General features: G+C 41.2%; 1 protein-coding gene across 1 annotated transcript in view; it reads left to right on the plus strand.

Annotated features, from left to right (window-relative positions):
* LOC134339506 (protein GPR108-like) overlaps window positions 1-20,889 on the plus strand; it is an 86,102-nt gene extending 65,213 nt beyond the window's left edge. Inside the window, exons 12-18 of the mRNA XM_063036090.1 lie at window positions 1,216-1,333; window positions 3,500-3,630; window positions 5,760-5,803; window positions 8,356-8,405; window positions 10,574-10,657; window positions 13,048-13,169; window positions 19,120-20,889. Of these exons, the coding sequence (XP_062892160.1) occupies window positions 1,216-1,333; window positions 3,500-3,630; window positions 5,760-5,803; window positions 8,356-8,405; window positions 10,574-10,657; window positions 13,048-13,169; window positions 19,120-19,207 (637 nt within the window). The 3' untranslated portion in view covers window positions 19,208-20,889. The remainder of the gene's footprint in view (window positions 1-1,215; window positions 1,334-3,499; window positions 3,631-5,759; window positions 5,804-8,355; window positions 8,406-10,573; window positions 10,658-13,047; window positions 13,170-19,119) is intronic.
* The last annotated feature ends 649 nt before the right edge of the window (window positions 20,890-21,538 follow it).

Genomic DNA, 21,538 nt, shown 5'->3' on the forward strand with positions numbered 1-21,538 from the left:
GTCCAACCCCATTCCATAAGCTTCACAAGTTCTGGACTAATTCAAATGCGGCACTGAATGCATTTGGTATTATCAGAGATGTTGTATTTCACTTGTGACCTTTGTGAAATAGGACTTGTGCCCTCTCCAATTTTTCAGATGGACGGCGTAGAAGAAGATTGGTATGGTTCTCCTTGGTGCTCATTTATCCATTAATTATCATTGTTCAATTTGTTGTGATTAGTATTTATGGGAGTTTATAAACAGAACGGCTAAACTCTTTCATATATATTAACAGTGATAATGCTCTAAAAGTTTTTCAGTTGCTGTAAAATACTTTGAGACATCTTGGGTCCTGAGCTTAAAACTAATGTGTAACTCAGAATCAATTTTATTATTACTGACATACAGTATGTCATGAAATTTGTTATTTTGCAACGTCCAATACATTAAAAAATACTCAAGTTACAATAAGAACTATATGAAAGTAACTAGTGCAAAAAGACAGCAGGAAGTGCAGTCAACGTACACACAGAACGCTGGAGGAACTCAGCAGGCCAGGCAGCATCTATGGTAAAGAGCAAACAGTCAACATTTCAGGTCGGGAGTCTAGGGTCTCGACCTGAAATGTTGACTGCTTACTCTTTAGATGCTGCCTGGCCTGCTGTACTCCTCCAGCATTTTGTGTTTGTGGCTTGGATTTCCAGCTTCTGCAGATTTGCACTTGTTTGAGAAAGTACGGTAGTGTTTGTGGGTTAATGGTTCATTCAGAAACCTTATGGCAGCTGTTCCTAAAATGTTAAATGTGTGCCTTCAAGCTCATATACCTCCTCCCTGATTTGTCCACTGAAAGAACTTTCATCTTAAAGACATCGTGACAATTTAGCCTGAACATTCCCAGATTCAAGTTTAAGTTTATTGTCATTCAACCATATACATGTATACCGCCAAACAAAACCATATTTCTCCAGACCAAGGCGCACAACACAATGCAATAACTCAAACACAACACATAAAGTAATAATTTCACAAATAAATTAACACATAATAAAATATATTCTAGAAGATTGACATTTATCATAAGGTGCATTTACGATAGAAGTTTAAAACGTAAACGTTGTAATGCTTCTGGTACTTTGTACGTGATAAGACCTGGATGATAGTTCAGTAGTCTCATGGCCTGGGGGAGCAAGCTGTTTCTCATCTTAACAGTCCTTATCCTGACTTGTTCCATAGGTTGAAAGGTGCCTTACTGTTCATTACTTTGGCTCTGATCGGCACAGGCTGGGCATTTGTGAAGTACATTTTGTCAGACAAAGACAAAAAGATATTCATGATTGTGATCCCCCTCCAGGTAATGAAAGAGTGGAAATTAGTATTACTTTTATTTGTATATGCTGCTGAAGACTGCAGTGACTTTTAATAATACATGTTGGTAAAACTAATTCATGACTTAATTTAGAATTATTAAATGCTACAAGAGTAATTAATTCCCACCTCTATGATGCAGCTAGTCGAACTGCTGTCTCATAGTACCTGGGCACTATGTGGTTTGGCAGTTTACTGGCCACTGTGTTTTGGGGGCGGGGGGGCGGGCGATTGATAAGAATGTATGGAGAATGTTAAATAAAAATGGGAGTAATGTAGGACTAGTGTAAATTTGGTGGTTGATGGTCAGCCCAAAATCGATGGGCTAAAGAGCCTATTTCTATGCTGTATCCCTTTGACTGAATTTCATGAAGCCTCAAGATATAGGACCAGAGTTAGGCCATTTGGTCCATTGTGTCTGCTCCACGATTAAATCATAGCAACTCCATTAACCTGCCTTTTCTCTGTAACCCTTAACCCCTTTACCCCTTTTGAAAATTGATTTTCAAAATTCTTCCTTGGCATGTCCTTGGTGTAGATTATCCATTAATTATCATTAATCTATTTGTTAAGTGATTGCTATTTATGGGAGCTTATAAGCAAAATAGCTAAACTCTTTCATATATTCTCATTTGTTCCACACACGCTTGAGTGCTTTATCAAAATGGCACTCGATGTCACAGATTGACATGGCAATGGGCCATTCAGCCCAACTAATCAATGCTGGCATTTGTATTTCACTTGAGCTTCCTTCCATCTTTCCTTATATAAATCTATCAGGATAACCTTGCATTCACTTCAAGTTCATTGAAACTCCCCTTAAGAGCATCTGCATTATTCACCTCAACCACTCCCTGTGGGCACAAGTTTGTCAATTCCAACATGTATTCCTTTGATATAGAGGTTCCTTAAGTTGCTTCAGATTTCTTGATGACTGTCTTACATTGATGGCCTCCAGTTATGCTGATACTAGGCAGAAACATTCTCTCTATCCACACAATCAGTACTTTTCGTAATTATAAAAACCGCTAAGCCATCCCTGCTATCTTTTCTCAAGAGTTTTGTTTGTCATTTGGTAATATTTGCACCCTTGTATTTCTAGCTGTAAATTCTCCCTGCAGTAATCTAGACACACAACATCAGCGGACCATTGCCAAGAGGATATCAGATGCTGCCTGTCTTACTAGGACCTGTGAGATGGAGGACTGCAGGACTTGCTGACCTCAATTTCCTCCCATTACTTTTTTTTCCCCGTCATCCTCTCTGTACATGGCGTAGTGTTGAGTTCAAATCCCACCATGGTGTTTTGAAGCAGCATGGTAGTGTTGTGGATAGTGTATCGCTATCACAGCACTAGCGGCCTGGACTCATTTCCCACCGCTGTCTGTAAGGAATTTGTCCATTCTCCCCATGACCGCAGGGGGTTCCTCTTGGTGCTTCGGTTTCCTCCCACATTCTAGAGACATTGAGATTAATAGATCACAAGGGTGTAATTGAATGATACAGCCTGGGACCTGAAGGGCCTGTTCTCGTGCTGTATCTCTCTGGGACATTGAAGCATCCAAAACCTCTGTCCTTCCTGTCTCCACAACTCAAAAGACAGGAGAGAGTCTGTAGATGCTGGAAATCTTGTGCAACACACACAAAATGCTGGAGGAACTCAGCATCTATGAAGAGAAGTGAACAGTCAACATTTTGGGCTGATATCCTTCATCCGATAAAGAGCCTTGGCCCGAAACATCGACTGTTTATTTTCCCTCTGTGGATCCTACCTGACCTGCTGAGTTCCTCCAGTATTTTGTGCGCGTTGCTCAAGATTGCCAGCATCTACAGAATCTCTGGTGTGTCTGATTTATGGTAAGAATAATGGCAAGTTTGCAAATGGGGGTAAAAGATGTGGTCTAACATGGGAAAAGTCCCCCTAGCAAGGAAGGATTTCAGTCTTGTGAGTAACTAAGCCAGTAGCCAGCAGATAAAGTGTAAATCAAGGCTTTTGGATGAACTGCACGTGATGGGAGAGGCGCTCAAATTAAAATTGTATTCCTCAAATTAAATAATGCACTTCTATTCCATAAATAAAAAAAATATTATTGAGGGACAAAAAATGGAAGATGTGGGAAAGTTAAATGCCTTTTTTAAATGTCTTTTTGAGGTGCTAGCAAACACAGCGTATATCATCATTGAGTCAACAGAAGAGGGAACGACTGACTACGCATTGTGGAAGGAAGTCCTGTTCCTTGTAGATCTTATTTGCTGCGGGGCGATCCTGTTTCCAGTTGTTTGGTAAGGGTACTTACCGTTGGAATGTGTCACCTGTTTTCGTGCAATGCTTTTTCAGGACACACGCAAGTGCTTTGTCAAGGGATGTGAAAGACTGCGTATTGTAACAGTGTGGACAGCTACAATGCTGAATGTGTGCAAACCTGAGCTCTCTTCTGAACAACTACTTTTTCACATGGATTTAATTTGTAAAGCAAATTCCAAAGCTTTCAAATTTCTTAGTCAACCATTTATGTACTTTCTTATCAAAATTGTCTTCCTCTTCGTAATATATTTTACAAATTTCTCCAGTTTGATGGAAAGAGATGTAGTACTTCTAGATTTTCACTTTCAGACAAGGGAAGATCCCTACATGAGGAAAATTGGTAGGTGTGTACATACATTTCCTACCTTGGAACTCAGCATCGTTTGTGCCCCAAGTGTACAGTGATTGAGACAACAAATCTTCCTTCAGCTTAAGAAACACCCTGAAGAAACAAAAGATCATCGGTGTAATATAGAATGTAGAAATTACACCCCAGAAATTCTATTCAAATAATTTGGTCCAACATATTGTATTTGAATTCACATTTGTATTCTAAACAAGGTGTTTTGTGCCATCTTATCATTCGACACAAATAATATCCCTGATCTGCATTTCTACTCATCATAAACACGAGATTCTGCAGATGCTGGAAATCCACAGCAGCAACATACAAAATACTGAAGGAACCCAGCAGGTCAGGCAGCATCTATGGAGAGTAATAAACAGTTCGATGTTTTCGGCCAAGACCCTGATGAAGGGTCTACTTATCACTTTGATCTACCTTTTAAAGCAGAGTTTCACATTCTCTGGGTAAAGATGTTTCATTGAAAATCTCTTTTGGACTTACTGGTGATTCTTAACTGAAACGCAAACACTTTTGTATATACTGTAATAATCAATGATTATCAGAAGCTGATTTTATTAAGAAATGTGTTCTAGAGAAAGTTGACCTTGGAATCCTCCCCTTTATACACTAATTGTCTTTGTGCTTTAAACAGAACCTGAAGTAAAGGCAAAGCAGACATGCAGCTGGTTGAGCCACTGCCTTGTCTCCAGTCACCCAGGTTCAGTCCTGACCTTCAGTGCGGTCTATCTGGAGCTCACATGTGCTCCTTGTGACTGCATGAGTTTCCTGCAGGTGCTCTGCTTTCCACCCTGGCTGGAGGCTGAAGAAGACATGTCCTGGGGTTAGAGGACTATGTGGGTGGGTGGGACGGAGGAATGGGGCTTGTTTGGTACGTTCTGCTTTGTTGTGTTCTGTTTTGATCTGCCGAGCACTGGGGGCATGCTATACTAGCACTGGAATGTTTGGTTTCAGTTGTAGGCTGCCCCCAGCACATCCTTGGGTTGTGTTGATTGGTAACTCAAATGACGCATTTCGCCGTAAACAATGCAGTGCTTGCACAGCCCACAACTATTCATAAAATTTGATGCAGTTGTGTTACTGGAGTACAAGGGGGTAAGGACTGAGGGTTTATCTGAGATATTATGGGACCCTGCTCCGGAGCTCATTTTTGTGGCCAGTGCTTGGTACTGAAACAGAGCTGTCCATCGATCTCTCATTTCAAAGTCAGGTTTTATCACCTAAACAGTGAAATGTATCATTTGCACCCGAAGATGTGCTGGAGGCAGCCCACAAGTGTTGCCATGTGTTCTGGCACCATCATAATGTTCCACAGAGCAACACAGGACAGGACAACAGCAAAGTCAGCCCCTTTCCCATCTCACCACCCGCTCAGAAACACAAGACCTCCAACCTCAGGACAACTTTCCTCCAGACCTTGTCCCCAGATTCACAGACATCAGACCCCAAACTTCCTGTGTTGGAGAGGTTTGACATGGACATTTCACAGAGAGTTTGTGGATTTGTGTGCATCCAGGTTCTTTGGCGGCAAGTCCTGACCCATCTGTGAATTGTTAAGGGGATAGGTGGTGTTCTAGTAACATTCCTGACCTTGTCTGAAGTTAGCTCAAGTTAGCTTTTTAAAACAAGTCTGATTTATTTGGTGTTTGCATAGAAGGTTATTTGAAATTCTGATTGCTTCAATAAAAGAAATGAAATTCACCAGTTTAAAATTTCCTTTCTGTTCCTCCTTCTGTTATACAGGTCAATCAGGCACTTGCAGGAGGCCTCAAGCACAGATGGTAAAGGTACGCCTGATGAAAGTTGACAGTAAAACTGGAAAGTGGGTCCTCCTCTACACTGGTGAATGACTCTCTCCATTCTTGGGCAACACAAAAATAATCAGAATCCATTGGAGGGAAATGGGTGGTCCATGTTTCAAGTCGAGACCCTTCATCTGATGCATGACAGCCATAAGTAGGTGTAGGAGGAGGCATATGGTCTCATGGCCATACCAGCATTCAATGCCTTTTTCTGACATGACTCCCTTTTCCCAGAATGTACTCTTGCACTTAAGATTGAAGGTTTTGGACTCTTGAGGTACTATAGTCAGTAGGTATCCACAGTCTCCTGATGTAACTACAGTGCATTCCTGTTAATTGGGCCATTGATTAATCAGGGCAGCCATTTATTTGGGACAACTCTTAAAGAACAAAATCTAAATTGAGAAAATAGCCGGGATTCCTTCATTTATTTGGGACACTATCCTACTTAATTGAGGCAGGAGACTGTTGCTGAGCATTTCTTTAAAACTAGCATCAGTCAAGTCAAGTTTATTGTCATTTAACTATATACACGTATACCGTCAAACAAGACAATGTTTCTCCAAAACAAGGTCGCATGGACTTGCATAACCATTAGATACTACACCAAGCATAAAGTGATCAGTTTTTAAATAGCTACATATGTTTGTGTTCAAAAAGCAGGGCTTTTTGGCACTGATATTTGGCAAGAGATAAGCAGTAAGACTATTTGGAACCGTCTTGTTTTGGTTTCAAGTATTCAGGCTTGGAGATGCTAGAAACAACTGGGAGTGAAAATGAAATGATTTCACTACTTCAAGTTAGGAGTTACTAAGAATTTGAAGGTATTGACAGTCATCTTGAATGATATAATGAAAATGAAGATTTGGGGGATGCAATCTAAAGCATTGTATAAAGGCAGTCCATTATCTGCACTGGGTGCGTGTGCTGATTTTGTTCATTTACAGTCAATCAAAATAACACGGCAAATAAATTCCTCCGTCAATAACTATAAGGAACTATAGTACTGTAGAGGTTTTGGTAGTGTTCTAATTTGATCTGTATTTTTTGTTTCTTGGTTAAACAGTAGTTGCCTTTTTAATATCTTTTAACTATTTCCATGAAACCGGCTAATTGAGGCAGCCACTTAATTGGGTCAAAATGTACTGGTCTTGATGGGTCCCAATTAGCTGGAATCCACTGTACTTTAAATGTCTGACAAGATCTGTCTTCTCATCTGTGCTAAATGCCCAGCTTCATTCCTTTAAGTGAAAATCCAAAACAAAAAGGAAAATGCTAGAAATATAAATTTTTTTAAACGTCCTTAGCCGGTGGCACTTGGTCGAGCTATCAGCCTCCTTGTGTCTGTTTTACCAATAGCACAGAAACAGGTCCTTTGACCCACGAATCGTGCCAGACTAATTAATCCAGTAATTGGAAGTCTATTAAACTAATTCCTTCTGCCGATACAAGTCTATATCCCTCCATTCTCTGGGTTTTCTTGAGCCTATTTACAAACATCTTGAATTCCTCCATTGTATTTGCCTCCACTGTCACCTCAGCTACACATTTCAGGCACCTACTGTGTGTATCCTGGACATTTTCCTCGTGTTCAAACAGGCTTTTATCAGGTCCCTTGGTCTCCACTGCCCCAGAGAAAACACCCTGTCCTCATAACACATGCCCTCTAATCCTGGTAAACTTGAATGAGTCTGTCAGTCAGATAATTATATTTCATTATAATTTGTATTCAGAAACTTAATGTCCCTACAAGGGAGATCCACCCCACCCCTAGCAGCTTCCCTTCTGCCCCACTCTCACTATTATTACTCAGTCCAGGCCATATTGGGGAAAAAACAGGTTCTGTTTTTATAAATGTCCACGAATTGATTTTGTCCAAAGGTCAGAAAATGCACAAACATCACCCCAATATTTTAAATACCTTCACAATATTAGAATGAATGGAATCAGAAGCACATAATACAGTTAAGAAAGAACAATTGCTAAAAGTGGAGAGAGGAAAGAGTCCATAAATTGGATTTTGGTTACTGTTACTAATAATATAAGGCAAGCTTGCTCATCTGTTGGTGTAAGTCAGGCATTCATAACCCGGGGCTGGACTGTAAGTGCTAGATGTTGATGTTAAATATTGTTGACGGGTCCTGTGCCCCGCCCACCATGTTTGGTCAACGTAATGGGACTGTCAGTCACTGGGCGTGCTCATGGTCTGACCTTCTGTGTTTAAACAAGAAACAGATGAGCAGGAACTCAGTGGGTCAGGCATAAACAGTTGAATTTTGGGGCTGAGACCCTTCATCAGGACTAGAAAGATGCTCCCCTCCTTTCCAGTCCTGATGAACGAGCTCTGCCTGAAACATCAACTGTTTATTCCCCTCTACAGATGTTGCCCGACTTGCCGAATTCTTTCAGCATTGTGTGCGTGTGTTGCTCAAGATCTTCAGCATCTGCAGGGTCTCTTGTGTTTAAGAAACAAATGAGAATATCTTGCTGAAAAAAGAACTTGTGTGCACTAATTTTAATATTTTTTGTATCTGCAGCTGCAATGAATTTGGCAAAGCTGAAACTCTTCAGACACTTTTATGTCATGGTAGGTCTGTATATTGTCTGCTGCTGGGTAGCAATCAGGTTTGCCTCTTGAGCCGGGCTCCAGCAGAACAGAAGGCTATTCCCAGAAACAGGAAGCCGGTATTTTATACGCAGCTGGGCAACTTTTGGTTTGGAATGTGAGCAGAAGTAATTGGGTGTTGGGAGAAGGGTTATGGCAATGTCGGAGGCAGTGTTTGGACCTGGTGTTGTAGCTCTCTGCAGAGGTTGGTGAGATGTAGCTTCACCAATACCTCCACCCAATGACCTACCTCCTCCTCCCCACATGCACATCCCTCAGTCACTTTATGTACACACAGTCAGTTGATGTATGTACAGTTACTTCCACATTGTGATTTATGGGATTGCTATTATATTATGTTTTTCTTTTATGCTGCATCAGATCCAGAGTAATGATCATTTCATTCTCTTTTATACATGTGTGTTAGAGAATGACAACAAACAATCGTGAAAAGGCTGCACGTTCTCGAGCCTTGTCCGCTCTCCGCCGTCGTGTGTCAGCCAGTACTTATACAATATCCTGGGTGATTTCACCATTCCATAAATCCAGGGATCTATTGAAACTATGTTTGTGGCTGTATACCTACAGTCCTGAGGAATTTCCAGTCTTCAGATTTATTCAGAGAAATGACTGATTTATTTTTTAATCCTGAACCTGTACCTCTGGTTCTTTCCTTTCCTGCCAGACAACACAGTATTAGGGTTAGCATAACTATTTACAGACCTATTTTAAGATCAGGGTTCAATTCCCACGATTGTCTGTAAGGAGTCTCTACGTTCTCCCCATGATTGCGTGGGTTTCCTCCGAGTGCTGCGGTTTCCTCCCACAGTCCAAAGACGTACTGGTCGGTAGGTTAGTGAGGTTTGGGCATGTTGGCACCGGAAGCATGGCAACACTTGTGGGCTGCCCCTGGACGTCCCTGGACTGTGGTCATTGACATAAACAATGCATTTCACTGTATGTTCTGATATACAAATGAAGCTCATCTATATCTTTAACCAGGTCAGTATAAATAACTAAGTATCTAAAGGTAATTGATAATTAGTTGTCACTGCCCAGTTCTCCCTTCCTCCTGTAGTTGTTGGTGTTTTCCAGTGTTGAAAGGATGAGAAGTGACCAGTTGAAACACGGAGGTCATGGATGAGTTGATGAGGCTGAAGGCAGACCAAACTGGTTTTCCTAGTTGGAATTGGGGGCAACTTAGGGCAGCCATTTAGTACTGGAATGAGGAAAACTTCCTTCATCTACATCAGGAAGCTTTGGATACTTGGATGCTGGGTGTTTAAGGATAAGACTGATTATTTTTTAGAAATTCAGAAATTGGGGATGAAATAAGGAAAATGGAAGCAAAAGATGAGACAAGAGGTCAGCAGGGTAGTGTAGCGTTTAGCGTGATGCTTGTCAGCACTAGTGATTCGAAGATTGGGGTTGAATTTCTGCCGCTGTCTGTAAGGTACGTTCTCCCCGTAACTGCGTAAGTTTAAAGGTTATGTCTATTTGTCATATGTACATCATAACACTGTGAAGTACGTCAATTTGCGTCAACGACCAAAACAGTCTGAGGAAGTGCTGGAGGTTGCGGGGGGCGGGGGGGAATCCCATAACTGTCCATGCTTCCAGCCCCAGTGTAGCATGCCCACAACTCCCTTACCCAACCTGAACTGTGCATCTTCAGAATGTGGGAATAAACTGGAGCGCCCAGAGGAAACCCACACAATCATGGGAGAACATACAAACTCCTATGGGTTTTCTCCAGATGCTTTGCTTTCCTCCCACATTCGAAAAGGAGATGTATGGGTGAGGACTAGTAAGTTGTGGGCATGCTGTGTTGCCACCGGAAGCACAGCAACACTTGCAACAGTCTCTCACACATCTTGTAGTGTGGCCATTTAAGCAAATGGCGTATTTCACTGTATATGTTGATGTACATGTGACAAGTAAAGCTAATCTCCCTCTGACCTTGGTGGAGCAGTCATTAGGTATTACATAGAATACTCCGTTTCTATTGTGTGTTTAAGTACCCTTGTGTAGTGAGCCGACTAGACCAGTGAGGAGCACCAGTCTACAGTGTACCATTTGGCATGTTCTAGATTTTGTTTCTAATAATTCTAATGCTTCTAATAATATTTCAAATATTTTTCCTTGCTCAGATTGTCTGCTACATATATTTCACCAGGATCATCGCAATTCTTCTCAAGTTCACTGTCCCGTTTCAGTGGCAGTGGATGTATAATGTAAGTAAATGCTGATAGTTTAATGGGTGCTCTTTATTGGCTTTTGGGTCTTTAATTACTGGTAACAGGAGAATAACTCCAAGACGTATTGAAAAGAGTTGTAATGACGGAGCATTGAAAAGATAGACTCAGATCCATGTTCTTCCTCCTCCTCTTGGACCATCTCTCTGGCCACTGGAAATTGTGATATTTGGTTGAACTGACCAAATGTAAAACAATTACAGTAGCATAGTAATCATCCAAAGATCTAGAAACACAATCCCACTGTGACTGTTTAGGAAGTCATTTAAAATTATTCGATTACCAACAGTTTGGTTACCAAAAAACTGCAAGAATAATGTGTTACTTTAAAAAAAATTACAGAAGTGGCTATTACAAGAGAGCATAATTTTAAGGTGACTGGAGGAAAGTATAGGGAGGTGTCGAAGGTAGGTGTTTTTTTGTACGGAGAATGTTAACACACTGTTGGGGTGGTGGTGGAGACAGATAAATTAAGGATATTTAAGAGACTGCTTGATGGGCGCACGGATGAATGGAAATGTGGAGCTATGCAGAAAGAAAGGGTTAGATTGATCTTGCAGTAGGCTGAAAGGTCAGCACAACATCACATAGCTGTGTGTTGTTGTACTGTTGTATGTTCTATATTAATTTCCACTCAAGAAGAAAATCTGTCAGTTCTTAACCAGCCAGAGTTGTGAGACTGCACCCCCATTAAGATGTGTTCAACTCATAACTGCATGTTAAATTGACCCACTTTAGTCAGGGGCAGTTAGTAATAGGCAATAAATGGTTAAACTGCTCCATTACTGACTCACGTTCTGAGTAGTATATTTGAAAACATCAAACTTCTAATTTTCTTTAAATTCCTCAGTTTTTTTTCTAAGCTACTTGGTTCAAAATAAAGCTTGTCATTATATTTATCAAAGAAACTAATGAGTGCCAATATAAAGAGGATGTAATTTTGAGGATTAGATTTATTTTTCCCTCATTCTATACTTAAGATAAAGGTAGTTTATAATAACAGATTTGTAATAATCTAAATGACATCTTAAACAAGAACTCAGAAAACATGATGAATAATGTTGAGTTTGTGATAGACTGTATTTGTAAAATTGATATCTACTATAGAAACAGTTGGTGCAAGTTTGTGAAAGAGTTGAGTAGCGCGTCCTGAGCTAGAGGCCTTCTCTGGGTGGGTGGGTGGATGGGAAAGGAGCTTATTTTACCGTTGTTGTCCAGTTTAGATTTGTTGTTGCAGCTCGTGTTGTTCTGTGGAACATTGTAGGCATGTTGGCGCTGCCTGCACATCCTTGGGTGTGTTGGTTTTTAATACAAATGATACATTTCGCTGCATGTTTCCATGTACATGTGATAAATCAGTTAAAAATGAGAAGATTATAGTAAGAGATAGCAAGCATATAATCTAGTAAAACATTAAAATACCAAAATAGCTAAGCATAGACGGGAATAAACAAAGGCAAACATTACAAGTGAAATCAACAAAGTACAGAAAATAAACAAGTTGCACCCATCAATGTTTTGGTTTTGTTAGAACTGACACAAACCTTTTGGTGTAATCTGGGTCAAAGAGTATTTAGATGAACCAGCTAGGAGAGTAAGTAGAGGGTCAGTTGTTCTTGTGTACGTTATATTTTGTTCATTGATAAACCTGATATTTCCCAAATGGATACTGCATGAGCTACACCCAAATATTTGTAGTTGAAGTTACCACCTTGGGTAACTAGAGCTAAAACCATAGGATAGAATTAGGACATCCAGCCCATTAAGTTTGCTCTGCCATTCAATCAGAGAGATTTATTATCCCTATCAACCCCACTCTCCTGCCTTCTTCCCTGTGGCACCCTGACTAGTCGAGAACCTACCAACCTCTTTTTTTTAAATGTACCCAATGACTTGGCCTCCACAGCCATCTGTGGCAAGGAATTCCACAGATTCACCACTGGGTAAAGAAATCCTTCCTCATCCCTTCTAAAGGGACATCCTTCTATTCTGAGGCTGTGCCCTCTGTCCTATACTCCCCTACTATATGTCTTAAGTCTTTTCATTCTCGCCATAAATCTACGCCCACTAGTTTTAGATTATTCCATCTTGGGATAAAGACTGCGACATTCACCTCATCTATACCTCTGTAAGTTCACCCCTCAGCCTGCTACGCTCCAGATCATTCAGAATCAGCTGCTTTATCACTGACATAGATTTCTGGGCAACTGTATTCAAATCTGCATGAAAGACCACAAAAATTGGATTTGCACTCTTTGTAACTTGCTCCTGGGTACATCAGCACAGGTTTTGCCTGTTTATTTGGCAATTGAGGTTAACGATGAATCATCTGCCTTGTCGGCTGCTTACTATTTATTTCCTTCTATTAGTTTCTAGTGGAAGTGTCAACACTGGTGTTCTTTGTACTGACGGGTTTCAAGTTCCGACCAGCCTCCAACAACCCCTACCTACAGCTGCCACAAGACGAGGAGGATGTCACAATGGATGAAGTGTGAGTATCTGCCAAAGTTAATCGGCTTGTTGTTGCGTCTCCCTGCTATACTCATTTTGACAGTCTTGGTGGATGCCTTCACTGCTACCCACCCCCTTAGTTCATCTATCCCAACAAACCAGGTCTTCTAAAACCATCCCTGAGCTCCTCTCGGGCTACTTCACCCACCCAAGTACACAGCAATGCAATAAAACTCGGATAATCCTGCATCCAATTGTTCAGATATCCTGATGGATGGCATCTAATACACTCATTTGTCCGAATATGAGCTGGAGAATGATGCATCTCAACATGGACCCACACGATCTGGGCCACGTCCTCTTCTCAATGCTACCATCAGGCAGGAGGTACAGAAGCCTCAGGACCCCACCTCAAGGTCCGACAATAGCTTCTTCCTCACCACCATCAGTTTCTTGAACTGACCTGAAGATTCTCTACACCACACTGGACTCTTTCTTTTCCTCTCTCTGAACTTGCAGTACTGCCGATTATGTTTATTTTGTCATGTAAATTTTTGTATTATTTGTTAGAAACATAGAAAACCTACAGCACAATACAGGCCCTTCAGCCCACAAAGCTGTGCTGAACATGTCCTTGCCTTAGAACTACCTAGGTGCACCAATAGCCCTCTATTTTTCTAAGCTCAATGTACCTATCCAGGAATCTCTTAAAAGACCCTATCGTTTCTGCATCCACTGCCGGCAGCCCATTCCACACACTCATCACACTCTGCGTAAAACGAAAAAACAACAACAACTTGCCCCTGACATCTCCTCTGTACCTACTTCCAAGCGCCTTAAAACTGTGCCCTCTCATGCTAGTCATTTCAGCCCTGGGGAAAAAACCTCTGACTAGCCACACGATCAATGCCCCTAATTATCTTGTACATCTCTGTCAGGTCACGTTTCATCCTCCGTCACTCCAAGGAGAAAAGGCCAACCTAATTCTCATAAGACATGCTCCCCAATCCAGGCAACATCCTTGTAAATCTCCTCTGCACCGTTTCTATGGATTCCACATCCTTCCTGTAGTGAGGTGACCAGAGTTGAGCACAGTACTCCAACTGGGGTCTGACCAGGGTCCTATATAGCTGCAACATTACCTCTTGGCTCTTAAACTCAATCCCACGGTTGATGAAGGCCAATGCACTGTATGCCTTCTTAACCACAGAGTTAACTTGCGTAGCAGCTTTGAGTGTCCCATGGACTAGGAACCCAAGATCCCTCTGATCCTCCACACTGCCAAGAGTCTTACCATTAATGCTATATTTTGCCATCATATTTGACCTACCAAAATGAACCACCTCTCACTTATCTGAGTTGAACTCCATCTGCCACTTCTCAGCTCAATTTTGTATCCTATCAATGTCCCGCTGTAAACTCTGACAGCCCTCCACACTATCCACAACACCTTCAACCTTTGTATCATCAGCAAATTTACTAAACTATCCCTCCACTTCCTCATCCAGGTCACTTACAAAAATCACAAAGGGTAGGGGTCCCAGAACACACCACTGATCACCGACCTCCGAGCAGAATATGACCTGTCTACAACCACTCTTTGCCTTCTGTGGGCAAGCCAGTTCTGCATCCACAAAGCAATGTCCCCTTGGATCCCATGCCTCCTTACTTTCTCAATAAGCCTTGCATGGGATACCTTATCAAATGCCTTGCTGAAATCCATATACACTACATCTACAGCTCTACCTTCAATAATGTGTTTAGTCACATCGTCAAAAAATTCAATCAGGCTCGTAAGGTACGACATGCCTTTGACAAAGTCATGCTGGCTATTCCTAATCATGTGCATGGAAAGTCATGTTTGATGAATCTTATTGAATTTTTTGAAGAGGTTACTAGGAAAGTTGACGAGGGTAAAGTGGTGGATATTGTCTATATGGACTTCAGTAAGGCCTTTGACAAGGTTCCACACGGAAGGTTAATTAGGAAGGTTCAATCGTTAGGTATTAATATTGAAGTAGTAAAATGGATTCAGCAGTGGCTGGATGGGAGACACCAGAGAGTAGTGGTGGATAACTGTGTGTCAGATTGGAGGCCGGTGACTAGTGGTGTGCCTCAGGGATCTGTACTGGGTCCAATGTTGTTTGTCATATACATTAATGATCTGGATGATGGGGTGGTAAATTGGATTAAGTATGCAGATGATACTAAGATAGGTGGAGTTGTGGATAATGAAGTAGGTTTTCAAAGCTTGCAGAGAGATTTAGGCCAGTTAGAAGAGTGGGCTGAAAGATGGCAGATGGAGTTTATTGCTAATAAATGTGAGGTGCTACATTTTGGTAGGACTAATCAAAATAGGACATGCATGGTAAATGGTAGGGCATTGAAGAATGCAGTAGAACAGAGGGATCTAGGAATAATGGTGCATAGTTCCCTGAAGGTGGAATCTCATGTGGATAGGGTGGTGAAGAAAGCTTTTGGTATGCTGGCCTTTATAAATCAGAGCATTGAGTATAGGAGTTGGGATGTAATGTTGAAATTGTACAAGGCATTGGTAAGGCCAGATTTGGAGTATTGTGTACAGTTCTGGTCACCGAATTATAGGAAAGATGTCAACAGAATAGAGAGAGTACAGAGAAGCTTTACTAGAATGTTACCTGGGTTTCATCTCCTAAGTTACAGAGAAAGGTTGAACAAGTTGGGTCTTTATTCTTTGGAATGTAGAAGGTTGAGGGGGGACTTGATAGAGGTATTTAAAATTATGAGGGGAATAGATAGAGTTGACGTGGCTAGGCTTTTTCCATTGAGAGTGGGGGAGATTCAAACAAGAGGACATAAGTTGAGAGTTAAAGGGCAAAAGTTTAAGAGTAACATGAGAGGGAACTTCTTTACTCAGAGAGTGGTAGCTGTGTGGAACGAGCTTCCAGCAGAAGTGGTTGAGGCAGGTTCGATGTTGTCATTTAAGGTTAAATTGGATAGCTATATGGACAGGAAAGGAATGGAGGGTTATGGGCTGAGTGCAGGTCGGTGAGACTAGGTGAGAGTAAGATTTCGGCACGGGCTAGAAGGGCCAAGATGGCCTGTTTCCATGCTGTAATTGTTATATGGTTATGGTTATTATGCCTCTCCAAATGTTCATAAATCCTGCCTCTCAGGAGCTTCTCCATCAACTTACCAACCACTGAGGTAAGACTCGCTGGTCTGTACATTCCTGGGCTATCTCTACTCCCTTTCTTGAATAAGGGAACAACATCCACAATCCTCCAATCCTCCGCAACCTCTCCTGTCCTCATTGATGATGCAAAGATCATCGCCAGAGGCTCCGCAGTCTCCTTCCTCACCTCCCACAGTAGCCTGGGTACATCTCATCTGGTCCCAGTGACTTATCCAACTTGATGGTTTCCAAAGGCTCCTCTTTCTTAATCCCTATATGCTCAAGCTTTTCACTCTGCTGTAAATCATCCCTACAATCGCCAAGATCTTTTTCTGTAGTGAATACTGAAGCAAAGTATTCATTAAGTACCTCTGCTATCTCCTCCGGTTCCATACACACTTTTCCACTGTCACACTTGATTGGACCTATTCTCTCATGTCTTATCCTCTTGCTCTTCACATACTTGTAGAATGCCTTGGGGTTTTCCTTAATCCTGCTCACTAAGGCCTTCTCATGGCCCCTTCTGGCTCTCCTAATTTCATTCTTAAACTCCTTCCTGCTAGCCTTATAATCTTCTAGATCTCTATCATTACCTAGTTTTTTGAACCTTTCCTATGCTTTTTCTTCTTGACTAGATTTTCAATAGCCTTTGTACAACACAGTTCCTGTACCCTACCATCCTTTCCCTGTCTCATTGGAACGTACCTAAGCATAACCCCACGCAAATATCCCCTGAACATTTGCCACATTTCTTCCATACATTTCCCTGAGAACATCTGTTTCCAATTTATGCTTCCAAGTTCCTGCCTGATGGCCTCATATTTCCCCTTACTCCAACTAAACGTTTCCCTAACTTGTCTGTTCCTATCCCTCTCCAATGCTATGGTAAAGGAGATAGAATTATGATCACTATCTCCAAAATGCTCTCCCACTGAGAGACATGACACCTGACCAGGTTCATTTCCCAATACCAGATCAAGTACAGCCTCTCCTCTTGTAGGGTTATTTACATATTGTGTCAAGAAACCTTCCTGAACACCCCTAACAAACTCCACCCCATCTTAACCCCTCACTTTAGGGAGATGCCAATCAATATTTGGGAAATTAAAATCTCCCACCACAACAACCCTGGTATTATTACACTTTTGCAGAATTTGTCTCCCTATCTGCTCCTCGATGACCCTGTTACTATTGGGTGGTCTATATATTAAAAAAAACGCCCAGTAGAGTTATTGACCCCTTCCTACTCCTAACTTCCACCCACAGAGACTACGTAGACAACCGCTCCATGACTTCCTCCTTTTCTGCAGCCGTGACACTATCTCTGACCAACAGTACCACCATGCCCCCTCTTTTATTTTTAACGTTTGTTTACTTACATTTGTCATGTTTGTAATGTACAGCACTGCTGCAAATTTTCATGGCATTTACATTTATACCAGTGCTTATATGCCTCTGACAATGAACAAACTTGAGTTCTAATGGGGAACGTGGCTGGAACCCAGACGATCAAGCACGTGACTGGAACCACGTACAGTCAAGAGAGTGTGTGTACATTTTCTACTCCCTTTAGGTTTACCGGAAATGTATTATACCATTGTATAACATGCTTTAAGAAATGAAATAAGTGTTGGGCTGTTACTAAGAACAGCGCCCAATAAACACGAGATTCTGCAGATGCTGGAAATCCAGAGCAACGTGCACAAAATGTTGGAGGAACTCCACAAATCAGGCAGCATCTGTGGAAAGGAATAAGCAGTCGACATTTCAGGCCAAGACCCTTCATCAGAACTGAAAAGGAAGGGGGAAGACATCGAATAAGGTGGGGGGGAGGAGAAGGAACACAGTGGCAGGTAATAAGGAGACCAGGTGAGGAGTAAGGTGTGTGGATGGGGGAAGAGGGTAAAGTAAGAAGCTGGAGGGTGATCAGTGATGGGAGAGGAGAGGGGGGCCATAGAGGAAAGGGAAGGAGGAGGAGCACCAGAGGGAGACGAGGACAAGGGAAGGTGTGAGTAAATCTGTCAGTACCCAGTCTCGGAGTGTCCATTTGGACGGACATAATCGAGGCTATGAGTCGGGAGATGGGAGTTGACTGTGAACAGGATTGGTGAGCAGCATCCTCTATGTCAAAAAAATCTTCGGGCACTATATGGAATAGGCCCTTCCGGCCCTTATATTGGCCTGGTAACCCCCAATTTAACGCTAGCCTATTCGCAAGCCAATTGACAACGACCAATTAACCTACCAACCGATACATCTTTAGACTGTGGAAGGAAATCAGAGGAAAGTTACACAGTCACCGGGACAGCATACGAACTCTGTACAGTTTGTGGGAATTGAACCCGGGTCACTGGAACTGTAAAGCATTGTGCTAGCCAGTATGCTACGCTGCCGCCCCTATTGATCCTATGATGTGTATCTGTGCCTCCATTTCTCCTATAGATGGTGTACCCTGCAGTCATCGTACTCCTGTTGTACCACAGAACACAGCACTCACTGTCCACATCAACCACCCGCCCACCCATTCACTCATGCTACGTTGATCCCATGCATTCCCATCTACCCCTCCCAGATTCCACCACTGGCCTCCTCACGAGAGGATTAACCTACCAACCCACACAGTTGACCTAAGGGAGTATTTAATTAATGTCCCATTTCAAAGACGGCAGCCCACGCCCCACTGCACCTGGATTATCAGGTGCACTGAGTAGTTAATGAAGTAATTTTTTGACAAAACAACTTGTTCTATACAGTATGAGCTGCCAGTGTGTGCAGTGAATGTTTGTACAACTTGCGATTTTTGTCAGTAACTCTCCCAATACCTTGTCTCCACCAGGCTGACTGAGTCGGGTCTATTGGAAAGTGTAACCAAAGTGAAGAGGACCAACAATGGACGCGAACAGATTCAAGATTCCTCAGTATGAACTCTGCCATCTTCAGACTGGTTGTTTCCATGTCAACGAGGCCTGAGGCCTTTTGCCTTTACCTAGAAATTGGGAAAAAGAACTGGCACAGGAATTTCCAGTGGGAAATTACTGGATCCTGTTGCAATTCCAGTTAGGTAACTGTTGCAAATAAAGTGGCTAATTTGATCTGTACATATGTAATACATACAAGATATATCTTTCTATGATACCTGTATTCTAGTGGGAAGTATTTTCTTTCTAAGTCTTTATGACCAAACTCCTGAGAAAGTGAAGGACAACATTTTGTTCCAGTAAACTTCATTCACTGTTTACAACTGTTTACCTTTGATGTTTACTATGCTTCCACAAGAAAACTCTAGTGATTTTTTTTAAGCTGCGAGCCGTTCCACTTTCTCAGCAGCACCTTATGTTGTGTGTAACCTGTCATCTGCATGACCTTGTATTTGAAGATGGCTAGGCCCAGTTATTTTGTCGATGATTTGCAGCTGCGATTCTTTTATGGAAAACATAATGAGAACCAGTACTGCAGCATGTAGACTTTATTTAATTCAATTATTTTGTACCTGGTACTAGGGATATCAATCCAGAAACGATAGGACCTTTTTTTTTTTGATAGCTTATTTTTAACAATCTTATTTTGATTGTAGTGAAATGTTACTCTTTTGGGAGAGTGAGATTGGTGGCAGGAATTGTTTAAAAACATGGGACCCAAAACACTTCAACTGAGGAGAGCAAGAAGTTACTTTTGAGCCCCAGACACGGAGGTGAGGCGCTATCTTTTTGCACAGAAGGTGAACTGTGGCCGAGCAGTAATTCTCTCCACCATCTCAATGTTGCAACAGCTCTGTTGAATTCCTGATTTCCACAGGTTTGTATAAAGATGACCCATTTTGTAATATTTTTCTTTGCAGTGCCTTTAGAGCAGTTCTGCAGAGAACTTCTGATTTTACTTTCCTGTCTTAGGGACTGAGATCTTGCATCTGGCTGGTGTGATAGGAATTGATAACTTGTATAAAATTTCATGTTTAAGAAAACTGTATGAGGGTATAAATATTTGTATGATATTCTCATGATCCCATTATAGAATTTGTATTTAAATAAGTTTTGCTTTTAAATTAATGCTTAAAATAATGGGATTCTTGAACTGTTCATAGCATTCTTTTTGTCTTGCACCCTCCCCATTTCTTTTTGTTTCCCTGCATTATTTGCTCTCATTTTTTTTGTACACCATCTGTTGGGCTCTTGTGCAGCCTCCTCAGTCCACCTTTCTCACTTATAGGTTTTTTGTTTCTTTATGCCCATCTGGCCTTTCTGGGCATCCATTGTTTTATGAGTTCAGGGTGGCTGCTGACCATAAGCACAAGTGCCTTTTCCAGCAGTATATCTGAATGCTTGCATAGGGACCAAGAAAGCTGCTTTCTCGGAGTTTATAAGTGGCATTTCTGCAGCTATGCAAGTTGCTATAATGTTGTTGTGCATTTACTGAGTGCAGGTTTGTCGAGACCACATCAGAGCAATGATTATTGCCATAGTTCTCACTAGAACCCATTTTAATTTATGGAGCTTCAATCTATTGGGTTATCTGCTTGATGTATTTATTTTCTCCATAGAAATAAATTTATGCTTTGAAATGATTTGATGTTGTTGTAATGAAATTTTTAATTAAAAAAGTTTGGATATAATTGGATCCAGACTCTTGTCATAACTTCTGTACTGTGAGATGTGAGGTAAAATGAGACTGCAAATGCTGGAAAGTGGTTTAAAGTCGCCCTAGATTGAGGAAAGGACTTTTTACACTGGAAACCACTTCTTTTTCTTTTTAAATCTTTTTATTGAATAAGTATACAAAAAGGTAAGCCATATAGGCACTAATACACTGTTAGAATATAATAAAATTACAGGAGATATTAATACAAAAAAATGATACAAACAATGTAATTTAAACATAACGTACCAAGGTAACATAATAGTATACTAATTTTTATATATATATCAATAGAGAAAAGGAAAAATAAAACCCCAAAAAAAACCCACCGTGCAACTAACTAAAAGCAAAGCAAAGCAATGGGCTAACTTGAAACCAGAGTTAAAAAACTTAAAATCACGTCCTCAATCCCGACCTCCATTAAAAACAGTAAAAAAAAAAACAAGAAGGGTATATATTACATTAAATGAAAATATTGAATAAAAGATCTCCAGGTCTGTTCAAATTTAAGTGAGGAATCATAAAGATTGCTTCTAATTTTCTCCAAATTCAAGCATAATATCGTCTGAGAAAACCAAAAAAGGTAGTTGGAGCATTAAGCTCTTTCCAATGTTGTAAGATAC

Source organism: Mobula hypostoma, chromosome 29 (assembly GCF_963921235.1).
Source record: "Mobula hypostoma chromosome 29, sMobHyp1.1, whole genome shotgun sequence".
Lineage (NCBI taxonomy): Eukaryota > Metazoa > Chordata > Chondrichthyes > Myliobatiformes > Myliobatidae > Mobula > Mobula hypostoma.